The 12,279-nt window shown below is 40.6% G+C and overlaps 2 protein-coding genes across 2 annotated transcripts in view; one reads left to right on the forward strand and one right to left on the reverse strand.

Annotated features, from left to right (window-relative positions):
- LOC122869543 (calcium-binding mitochondrial carrier protein SCaMC-3-like) overlaps nt 1–3,731 on the reverse strand; it is a 65,372-nt gene extending 61,641 nt beyond the window's left edge. Inside the window, exon 1 of the mRNA XM_044182671.1 lies at nt 3,603–3,731. The gene's annotated coding sequence lies outside the window, so the exon portion shown is untranslated. The remainder of the gene's footprint in view (nt 1–3,602) is intronic.
- A 66-nt stretch (nt 3,732–3,797) lies between these two features.
- On the forward strand, nt 3,798–6,630 carry si:dkeyp-72e1.6 (transmembrane protein 238-like). Its single transcript, XM_044182676.1, has 2 exons — nt 3,798–4,337; nt 5,540–6,630. Exon 1 carries the CDS (start codon nt 3,804–3,806, stop codon nt 4,323–4,325), a length of 522 nt encoding a protein of 173 aa, XP_044038611.1. The 5' UTR covers nt 3,798–3,803; the 3' UTR covers nt 4,326–4,337; nt 5,540–6,630.
- The last annotated feature ends 5,649 nt before the right edge of the window (nt 6,631–12,279 follow it).

Consider the following 12,279-nt stretch of genomic DNA (forward strand, 5'->3'; position numbering starts at 1 on the left):
GCAGCTCGGCTCTGACATCATCCGAATCCACATGTAGGCGTAAATCATCCACTCCCAACCCCCGAACGAAGGATTTTCTCCGGTTTAGAGACCCCCACCCGCATGGACATTTGTGTCCACCTGTACCGGTCCCTGCAGGCTCTAGTGCCTTTTAAATGATGTCGAGCAGCGCAAGCTTTCCAGGTGCTTTCTTTATTGTTGGTGTAAGAGTGTTTTACTTTTCTGATTAGAGGCTGCTGTCAGTCATCTGAAACGTTTCCACGCGCGCAGTAATGTCACATCGCGGGACATTTAAGCAGCAAAAGTAAAACCTGACGGGACAGAGGAAAGTGTCCAGAGGAACAGTTCAACTTTTAGCTTCTGAAATACGTGTTTTTCCACTGCTTTACTCCAAACTATTTCACTGTGTGTGTGTGTGTGTGTGTGTGTGTGTGTGTGTGTGTGTGTGTGTGTCGATCCTGGCAGCGTGTCGGGAGATTTAAATAATCGGTGCAGTTGCTGCTGCGCCTCGTGCGTGAATGCGCATAACATCTGGCGTGCTTTGTGCTTTGTGTTACAGTACAGAGAGGCAGGCCTAGATTCACTGTGCATTCACTCTGTGACTGGATTCAAATATAAATATTCTTCCCGATTTATGTTTGCCTGCTCTATTTTACCTAAGGTCTAGAGTGAATGGGAATGATTAAGTGATAAGTATGATAAGTGTTGCAATATAGGGGCATTTGTGGGGATACAGTGATTCGACTTAAAAAGAATGTGGGACAGGGGCGTAAGGGGGGGCTTGGCCCCTTGGCCCCCCTATTTCCCATGATATCGGCCCTAACTGACTCAGAAATGAATGAAGCTGTGTTAGTGGGATAGCACAGCAACTGAGGCTGAGGCCGATATGATGGAGGGCTGCAGCTGGGGCTGTCGCCAACCAAAGAAAATGAGACGGTGTAGTCCCTCATTCGTCCAGGAGTGTTCTGTCGTAGAAAAGGTTTCAGCCGTAGTCGTCTGGACACTGTTTTCAGAATCAAGACGTTTCGGCTCCCATCCGGAAGTCATTCTCAGTTGTGAAAAAATTGGACGGGAACTGGAAATTTAAGCTACTCTGTGTTGATTAAGCCCCGCCCTCAGGGAGGAGTCTACCTGAGTGTCTGCTGTTTACCTGCCTAGTTTCACCTGAAACTGACCTAATAGTTTCCATGATGGCCCAGTAATCAGTAATCAGGCCTGTTGTTTTCTGGCTGCATCTACTTCATCACTGTTAAGTGCCTGATTAGTATGTGATAGGCGTGACCAAGGTGCTAATACACTCTGATAGACTTTGGGCAGATTAAATCTCAGACCACCATTTCTGTTCAAAGAGGGGTTCTCTTTCTTCACAAAATGGCTTCCTTGACGCCCCGTTCAAACCAACTCTTCTCTCTACTAAGAATCTTCACCTCACTGTCTTCAAATGTGCGGTTTGTCGCTTTTAGATGCAAATGCACGGCGCTCTGTAATCCCGAGTCAGCGTGTCGTCTGTGCTGATGAAGTCTTTTGTGTAGTGGCTGTTTGGTCTCGCCTATGTACCGTTCTTTGCAGTTTTCCTCACTGCACTGAATGGAGTAGACTACATTGCTCTGTTTCTGTGTGGGTAACTTGATTCTGAAAACAGTGTCCAGATGACTACGACTGAAACCTTTTCTACAACCAAAGAAAATGTTGGTCGACTGATATTCTACCTACTCTTACTCCTCGATTGGTCGATGGGGGGAAACAATCTGCACGTTATCTCTAGATTAAGATGTTTCTCTTTAACGGTCCCTCAACATCAGTCCAACATCGGGAGTGGGAGTAGCCACATTTGCAGCGCAACATGCTAACGGCAAGTTCAGCAGATAACCTACATAATAAACAGTAAGACACCATAAAATATTGCAAAACTGACGGCTTTGAAGTTTGACATCAGAGACAGCCGGTACCAACCCTGGTGCAGTGTGTCCTACGCTAAAGGAGACAAGAAAGGAAGCGCTGAAGCACCTTTCCTTAGAATTTAGACAATTCGACTAGCTCCTATCACGCTTAAATACTTCCCGGTCATTTCACTCAGTTTGGAACCTTCTGAAGCAAAAAAGACTTTTGGACCGCAACCCACGTCTGCATGTGTCCCTCCCAGCCATCAAAGTAATGCATTAAGAAGAGCCTTTCTCCTTATGAAAGTAACACCAGTGATTTTCTGACCAATGAGAATTTGGTCGGACCCGAGCATATCAACCAACCAATCGACCAGCCGGCCAGAAGAAGGCAGCCCGAGCTGCAACAGCAGCGCTGCTCGAGCCGGCCGTCCTTCTTCTGGCAGCAAACTCATACCCGGATCAAAGAGAGCTCCATGGACTGGTAGAGCCCGCTGGGTCTGCAACACTGTTCATTCGCCAATCAGAGGCTTTAACCCGCCCCCGACTTTTGATGGATGAAGTTGACACATTCATGTATTTCCTGCAGCAAGTTACATTATAGATAAATGAAAGTATATATAAATAAATAAATCCAATTATAAAAAGATAAATAAATGTGTGAATAAATGAGTAGGTAAATAAATAAATCCATATACAAATGTGTAAATATATAAATATATATAAATTAATAAATAAATACACAAATAAATGTACCTTTTGTATATTTAATGTCATTTAATTTGTGATTTATTTATTTATGGTGGCAATTAAGCATTAAATTACATAATTATTTATTTATTCATTTATTTAGGCATTTTATTATATAACTGTATTTTTATTAAGCATTAAATAATATCTATTTATTTTTTCATGTATTTAAGCATTTTATTATATAATTATTTATGTATTTCTATATTTAGTTTCGGCCCTGAAAACCCTCCATACTATAAATGCAAAGGCTGAGTACTGTTGAAACTACTTCCTGTTTGGTGTTGGAACAGACTGATTTCAGCACAGCTGATGGCTGATGGATTTCCTTTGTGATGGCTGACATGCAAACCACTTCAACAACAGTTCAGCCAACACCTACATTTGACATGATGAGTCTATTTCCTGCATGACGATTGCTCTGCATTGCATGCCACCGTGTGACTGCCAGGGCTTGTGTGTGTGTTGTTGCTGTGTGTGTGTTGTGCAGATTCTTGGATGGGGGCAGCTGGAGGCCATCAGGAAACTCCCTCTTCCCCGGCACCATGTGTTACATTTTCTGTATAGTTTATTTCATATTATCTTGGTTTCCCTGCCAGTGTCTGTGTTGCTGTCACATCTGTCAAAACAAATTCATTTCAGTTAAAAGTCTCTTTTAGTTCACCACTCACGTGTGCTTCCCTTATTTGTATTAACAGATGCTCTTGTTATTTTATCCGTCACTGTATATTACACTTGGAAGACCCAGTCCACACATTTAGCACTTTTTTACTGGCTTAATTCATATTTATTCATCAGCCTTGCTGAAAGTGAAACGGAAGGTAACTTTCCACGTTTCTTCCTCAGATAGGCATTCAAGTCAATAACTCAGAAGAAGGACAGTGCCAAAACGTGTGGAAGACATTCTGGGTGACACTCATGCCAAACAAAATGCAGCTAAATCAAATATGGCAAGAAAGAGAGAGCCCTTACCGGCCAGGTGCTGCTTTCAGCCCCTCCTCCTGTGGGCACCACGCCCCTCCTCTGGCCGGCGACCTGAGCGGGGCTGAGCGCCTCACCTGGCTCACCTTACAGCCGCTCTGAAACCCAATGCCACGGCGCAAGGCACCGTAAAGTCCGCAGTTATTGTCCGAGACCTCGGCGTCTCTTCGGAGGCGTACACTGTATGCTGACATGGAACCAGTCTACCGGGGTCTGGGTCGCTGTGTGTGCTGTTTCTGGCTCGCAGTAGCGTTTGACATTGTGGGACTGGTCGTACTTCTTATCGGGGTGTTTGTAAACGTGTTTTTCTACGACCTGCTCATCTACGCGGGCGCCATCGTCATCTTTCTGAGCCTCATCTGGTGGGTGTTCTGGTACTCTGGGAACATCGAGGTGCCCCCGGCGGAGCTGGAGGACGATGTCGGAATACTGAAGAAGGATAAGGGCGGCATCAGCGGCGCGGTGAGGCGTCTCTCCAGCCGCGTGTCCAGTGGCATAAGGAGCTCGTTCCACAGGAACGGAGGACCGTCCAGCGCCCGCGCGGAGGCCCGCGCGGCCCGCGCGCAGAGGTCGGCGCCAGGAGCCCTGCCGGCGGAGCAGGTGGCCGTTGCTATGGCAACGATGACCCCGCGGGAGGATACCCCATACACTACTGCCTCAGTGGCGGCTGACGAAGAGATGCCGCACACAACGACAGAGACTTCACCTATATAGTGTCACCCACAGGTGAGGCCGCACTCACTGCATAACACAAACTGGATTTAGAAATGGTGTTTCAACAAAGAATCCACATTTTTAGACCCATATAGGCCTATTTAAACATTTGGCAATTCAACTTCCATGGTCTGCACGTGTAACAATAGCTGTAGCTGAGGTAACAGTGTGACCCCATCCAACCAAGAAAACGTTTATTAGCCCCCCCCAAAAGGGCAAACATTTCTAATATCATTGTTTTTCATTTTCTTTATTTTGAGCAGTGCAATAAGATGTTCTGTAAACCTCATGTCCCTTAGTGATGATCGAAAGGCGGTTTTAAAGGCCTCTTCACACGGCCAGGAAAATTCTTATTCTAGTGGAAAAATACCAAACCTTTTCAATGACTGTTTTCTTATTTTACCCTAAACACTGTCAAATGTAGAGATAAATGTTCAAATATGACACGCATACTGTAAAAACAACCAGGTGTAAACTCCTCAGCAGGTCATTAAACCCCAAATTCCCAGAAATAATAAAATGTCCGCAGTGGTATGGTCCCCATACCCTTCAGCTTTTAAAAGCAAAAGTTTAATTTGATATTTTCCCACTGACAACACAGGGTTTTTTTTATTATTGTTGTTATTTATTTAGTTTTCAGTGGAAGTGACTATCCAAATATCAGCAAAGTGAAGTTTATTGTATTGTATTTGTGTGTTTGATGTTACATTAATATAAAACATAAAACAAACAAGTCTAAAATGTATTGGGGTTATCATAGTCCTGTTTTAAATGTATTCATTTTAAGAAGGTTTAACAGGGTTAAACTGCATAAATGATCCTTATTTAATACTATATTCTAGAATACGAGAACTGTGGAAACTATCTTGTTTTATGAGGGCATCCTCCTCGCTGAGTGCAACTTTATTTTCTTTCAGTTTGATGTAGTTTAAATGGGAACTACAAGGTCTAACTGCTATGGCAGTAAAGATTCCTATCACTGGATAAATCATTAACCACAGTTCACCGCTCACTAAAAGACACGCCCTTAGTTCAAACAATAGCAGGCTTATCTGAAACTTCCTGGAAAGCCACATCCACAGATTAATGTAAAGGTCTGTGCTAAAACACAGAAATGACTTTCTGATCACCACTTGTCAACTCAAAAACAAAACTCATCTCCACTCTGTGCACATGCTTTAATAATGATGTTTCATCTATTTTCTACCCCACAGAGACTTGATTAGAGCCTGCCCTACAGTGTCTTCACTTGACTCCAGTTGATGCTAAACTTTTCTACTGTTTGTGTGTTTAGTGAGAAATGATTAATAATTGATGACGATATCTGGAAGAAGTGTTAGCAGTTGTTGAGTCTTTATTAAATACTTTATTTAAAAAAATTGATATTTTCCTAATAAATGTTATGTCTTTAATCAGTATGGCAGCATAGATTCAGTCTGTTTGAGCTCAATAGACATACTGTAGTTAACATTTTAAGACAGACTTTCAGCAATTCATAATGATGACTGTTGCACATATGAGCCTAATCTTACAGGAAATTCATAGTTCAGTGTATGAATCATGAATGGCATCTTTTTATCACTGTTTGTAGGAGAAATCATAGAACATGTGAACTCAACCAGGGCAGTTTTTTTGTAAATAAAAGAAACCTTAGCCGAAAACCAAAATAACTCAGCCCAAACTTCACCAAAATGTTTTAACCTAACCCAAAACCCTGAAATCTGAACCAAAACCTAACTCAAAAGGTGTGATGTCACTTTTTACGATAACAGAAATGCCGTACTATAACAAAAAGGGGGGTTACATTTTCATAGGATAAGTATGAACTGAACAGACTGTGAAAATGTGTAGCACAGTTACAATCTCATGTGTAATCTTCATCTTCATGTGGTTGTTTTGTCTGTAAGTGTCTTATCTGTTGTCATGCTTTTATGTTTTGTGTGGACCCCAGGAAGAGTAGCGGATGTTCTGCATCAGCTAATGAGGATCCTAATTCTAATCTCATTGCTGGAAACCATATTTGTTTTCCGGTACCATGCCCATCGCAAATTAACTGCAAAACAAACAGAATTTAGAGACACACATTCCTCTTATGGACTTTGAAGTTATATTCATATTTGAGATATTTTTAATTTTAATTTGATTTGTAACTGTTTTGTATATGTGTGTATGATGACTGCTTTGTGTGACTGAACCATCTTGTTGTGATGTTGTATATATCTAATTTGTTCTCAGGTCTCTCTTGTAAAAGAGGTCTTGATCTCAATGAGACTTCTGATTAAAAACAAAAAGCTTAACTAACTAACAATGCATCACTGCATCATGAGTTAAAAAACATCCCATCTCTTATGGAGTCATCAGTGACAGGTCACTTTATAACACGACACGTGTCTGTATATGGTGATCCACTTGTAACATATAATGTAACATATAAATTATTACATTATGTTATTTCAGTATCAAGAATATCTTACGTAAGATACAGATTTACTGAGAGACTGTAATCTTTCATTTCTGTATTACAGAAATGAAAGATTACAGTTTGAAAGAGATTTTGATACATTTTTGCAATGCACATACACATGGTTTGTCTTGTGCCTCTCTAATGGGACGATCTCTGTCGCAATTGGCAACTATTCCACTTCTGTCCACCCAGTGTCTTTTTCTTCACCCAGTGTATTGTGGGGTTCCTCAAGGGTCCATCCTTGGTTCTATACAGTTTTATATGTATATGCTACCATTGGGTCACATCATCAGCCAGAACAATATTTCCTACCGTTTTTATGCAGACGATATGCAGTTTTACCTTTATTTGAACCCTAACGATCTGAACAGAGTATTGATTCTTCATGACCACATTCATGTCATCCAGAGATGGATGGACCAAAACTTCCTGCAGTTGAATTTCAACAGGAACATTCCCTTCAGTTTTGTAACTTCCTGGTTAGAATACTGTAACACACTGTTCTCTTGCTTATGTTTTAAGTGGCTGTAACCTATATTTTTATACTAAAAATGTATCAAAGGACAGTGTGACAATGTGAAAGGGGTTGCTCGTAGTGATGAACCTACAGAGAATTATCAGCTGAATCTGCACCTCCCCTTGGCTTTAGGGAGCTTTATAGTGAGTTTCAGCTCATTGTTTGTCTGTCCTGTCCGCAAACTGTTTTGGTTCACTCTCACTCTCATAGCATCATTTGCGGCCAAAGCAGGCCACTGTTTTCAGCAAAATAGCTCTAAAAACCAATTGCACACTACCTGCTCACCACCAAACAGCAGACAGACACATTTAGCGACTAGCTGGTGAACATAGTGGAGCATTTAGCAGTTAAAGAGCCAGATATTTCTCTCAGGAGTTCTCAAAAACAAAGCTAAGAGATTGACTGGACTTACATTCATCACAAAAACACTACTCCAAATGAATGATAATGTTGCTTATATCTGCTGGATGTGTAAATATGCAACCATTTGCTAACAAGTTCGCAATATCAACTTAAATGTGATGATATGTCAATGTTGTGTTCACAACTTGTTTCCGTTGCCCCCAAGTGGCCAAGAAAATCAGTTATTGCATCTTTAAGTAATCAACTCCAGCTCTGAACTCATTGAGTCCCACAAATTACTCTTGGTTGGGTGAATTTGTGGGGGGGTTTGTTACTTTGCCCCCTAATGTCATTTTTTTCTAAGTTGCTAAGAAGACTGTCCATCTGTTGAGTTTATATGTTTAACATTATTCCGTAAAAAATTCATGAGCTTCTAAATGACTGAAATGTCTGGGTTGTGGGAGGTGGCCATCCAGGACTGGATCAGATCTAGGTTTATTATAACATGAATTACATAATTTGTTACTAAAAGGCAACCCATTTACTGCAATACTGTTTAATAAATTGGCCCTGGCTGTGATTCAACCACCTTGGGTTTCCATATTGCAAATTTTCATTTAACTGAATTATTTATGTAAATTTGCTAAATTAAGTAAAATCATTAATGCATTGGAGGTTATGTGAGACCACAGATATGAGCTCTCCATTCAATATCAGTCATAGCTGGTAATGACAACTACACAGGGAGGTCTGTGCACCTGAAGCACAATGGATACCAAAAGCCTACACCACTTTACAAATCATGTCATATTCTTTTATGTGGCCTAAAATCAAAATCCATTCATTCAAACTTTCTTAACTTTTATTGAGTGTAGCAAAATAAAAACAGGTTATAAGTAGACACACCCTTCAGGTAGGCTAATTCATAAAGCAGGGGCAGCTTCTACTGTGATAACAGCAGTAAATTGAATTAAATTCAAATTTATTGTCATTATACTAATACTCATAACGAAAAGCTTATACGCTGGTCTTTCAGTCGTGGTACAACACTCATGACATACAATACATACAATAGTGCAACATAACAGTGCAGGACAACAAAGTGCAGGACAACAGTAAACAATTGTGGAATTGTATTGTATAGTGAGGTAGTATGGTACTGTGAGGTAGCTTTAATTATATCAGAGTATAGCAGCGGGCTAAGCCCTGGGGGACACCGGTGTTCAGGATGCGTGTGGTGGTGGTGTGATTTCCCATTTCCCAACAGACTGGGTCTGCCAGTGAGAAAGTCTAAGACCCAGCTGCAGGTGGAGTTGTTAGGTCCAAGGGCTTGGAGTTTTTGACTAGCTCTATGGGGATGATGGTATTGAATGCTGAGCTGAAATCAATGAACAGCACTCTAACATAAGTGTTTCATTTGTGGAGGTGGGTCAGTGCAAGGTGAATGGCTGTGGAGATTGCATCCTCCGTGGAGCAGTTTGCCTTGATGTGTGACATGACTAGCCTCTCAAAGCACTTCATGATGATGGCAGTAGTCATTCAGGCACGTGACGGCAGCTTTCTTCAACACAGGCATTATTGTGGTGTTCATGAAGCAGGTGGGGACAGTAGCCTGGGCCAGGGACATGATGAAGATGTCGGCGAAGACCTCAGTTAGTTGTTGGGCAAATGGTCTGAGAGCACAGCCAGGGATTCTGTCAGGTCCAGCAGCTTTACATGTGTTCACCTTCTTTAGAGACTTCCACACATCATCGGTGGACAGTGTAAGCACCTGGTCACTGCAGGCTGTCATGGGCCTGCAGAGAGGCTCTGGGTTGTTGTCTTCAAAGCGTGCATAAAACGTGTTTGGCAGGGTGGTGTCAGAGGTTGGCACACAGCTGGTTATGTTTCTGTAGTCTTCTGTAGTGCAGATTTTAGGTATGCCTTGCCAGATGTGGTGCAGGTTGGTGTTATTACTAAGGTGGTCCTCAATCTGTAGTGGGACCTCTTGGTGGCTGCTTCTTTGAATATGCTTCAGTCTGTACATTCAAAGCAATCCTGAAGCGCTGATACAGCTCCCTCTGGCCATACTCTCACAGTTTTAACTGTGAGTTTGACTCACTTTAGTATGTCTGTATGCGAGCAGCAGGAACAGAGAGATGTGGTCTGATTGTCCAAGGTGGGGGTGCAGGACGGCTTTGTAGGCATTAGGTGTGTTGCTGTAGACGTGGTCTAAAGTGTTATTCCCACTCATGGGACAGTCCACTTGTTGATGATATTTTGGGAGGACTGATTTTAGTTTGGCATGATTAAAGTCACCCGTGATAATAAAGGCACATTCTGGGTGTGCTGATTCTGCTTTGTTTATGGCCTTGCTGAGTATTTTCAGTGCATCGTTAGCATAAATGTGTCTTGGATCAGGCTACCAGCTCATGTGGATTCAGGTTTATGCTGTGACCCTTACCTTACTAAAGATAATGATTAGAATTTTTATTAAAATATTATGTTACTGGTTATTTTGGGATCACTGATCCTTCTGGGCACTTTAAGTTGTTGCATGGAAAACACAATATAAATGTATAATGCAATCAATAAATGTGAGCTGATGACTTACTTTTGGTTAACAGAATACTGCTGTAGAAAAAGAGTTGTAGCTGGCAGCAGGCTTCCTTGTTCCCACCCATGTTGATAGCAAGTGTTTAACCTTTGGAACCAGTTGGCTTTATTATACTGCTGTTTCCTCTGACTGTAGCATTAGCGATTCTACAACCAAGTACACTGCAAAGAAGTCCTTTCAACCACTTTCAATGTTGAAGGGGGATTAGCAAATTTACTGTGACAATTTATATCATTAGTTCCAGAGGTGGAAAATGTGCACAAGTCCCTTAGTTGAGTTAACACAATAAGAATAGTGCATTAAATGTAACAAAAGTACTTTAGTGACATCATCATGCTACATGGGGAAGAAAACTGAGCTAGAGATGCAGATGAGTTTTCCTGGTGAGTAGTGTGAGTTTTACAGGTATTCTTACATGTCATAAAGTGTTATTACTCTGTCAAATGCTTTTCTGTGTCATGAATAATTTTCTTGACCTCAACTACAGTGGTACAATTTAGACTACTCATAAGACGTCATTAAATGTTATTACACTGTCAAATGCTATGAAATACCTTAAAGCAGGGCTATTCAATCACAAATTCAATTGGGCCAGACTTTAAAACCAGGATATGTAGATGGGCCAGACATTTTCAGCAGCCTATTTAAAACCTTTTTTTAGCTGCGTGGTGCCTTGGAATATTATATTCTTTAAGTACCGCAACACACTCATTGCAAATTACACACATCGGTTTGGTGTTTGGAGATGGCAGTAAAATCAAGTACTTGCTAGTCCAGGCAGGGTTAAACTGACGGATTTCATTGTCAATTTTACGTTTCAGGGTTGACATAAACTTATCATTAAACTTCAATTAAAAGCCAATCCCCAATTAAAGGCAGTCCCCTTTACTGGCCTGGTGCGGCTGAACGTTTTGACAACATCAACACTCCCCTGGTGCCGAGCTCCCAGTCCGGGCAGAGTCAGGACCGCTAGCACGGTTACGTTGTCGTCGTTAGTGTCAAGTTGTCATAACAAAGACATCCCAAACAATGTCAACTTTGCATTAAAAATGACACAATTGACCGAATGACACTTAATGACAACAATCATAAACATTCATAATGACTCCTTGAAGTTCATGGCAGATGTCATGTCATGTTATGACGGTGTCATGTCAGTTTTATGCACACCCCTTCAAATAAAGTGTTACCCTAACTACTGCAAAAATCAGTCATCAACTTTACGTCACTCAAATAATATACATGTTTTACAAAGCATTTATTATCCAACTACAGTATTATAAACATCAGTTGCAACTTCATAATAGCCATTCAAATAATGTGGATATATGCTTTATAAACCATTTATTAAGCAATTGTAAAGTTTTATAAACATCCCTTGCAACTTTATAATAACCATCCAGATAATTTATAGATGGTTTACAAAGCAATTAACACTGACAAAGTATTAATTATATATCTAAATCATGTTTATAGATGCTTTACAAAGTATTTATTAACCATTTAACAAGGTATTATACTCATCAGCTGCTGCTTTATTACAGCCATCCAAATAATGTTTGTAGACAAACTAATTATTAACCATTAACAAAGTGTTACAAATATCTGGTCCATCTATCTATGCAATGTTTATAGATGTCTTACAAATGAACTTTTAAAGGTTTACAAATTATTTGGTAATCATTAACAAAGACTTAATATAGTATATAAAATGTTATGATGTGTGCGACAATAAACTGTTAATATTCAATTCAATTTTATTTATATAGCACCAATTGGAGTCTCACAATGTCTCCAACTGTTTCTTTTTGTTTTCTAAAGCCCCTGTGTAGAGGATTTATCCCTTTGGCGCCTCCTAGTGGTAGTATCAAAAAAAGACAATAGTGCTACATATTGGCACATTGCCAAAGTAGCCTATATCTTAGATTTTACTATCCTTATATGTATTTTATCTAGTCCATCAACCTGGAACAGAAAAGCAAAGATCTCTCATTCAGAAAATGTCACCACTCCATATGCAATCTAATGAAGGTTT

The sequence above is a fragment of the Siniperca chuatsi genome, linkage group LG21, assembly GCF_020085105.1.
Source record: "Siniperca chuatsi isolate FFG_IHB_CAS linkage group LG21, ASM2008510v1, whole genome shotgun sequence".
Lineage (NCBI taxonomy): Eukaryota > Metazoa > Chordata > Actinopteri > Centrarchiformes > Sinipercidae > Siniperca > Siniperca chuatsi.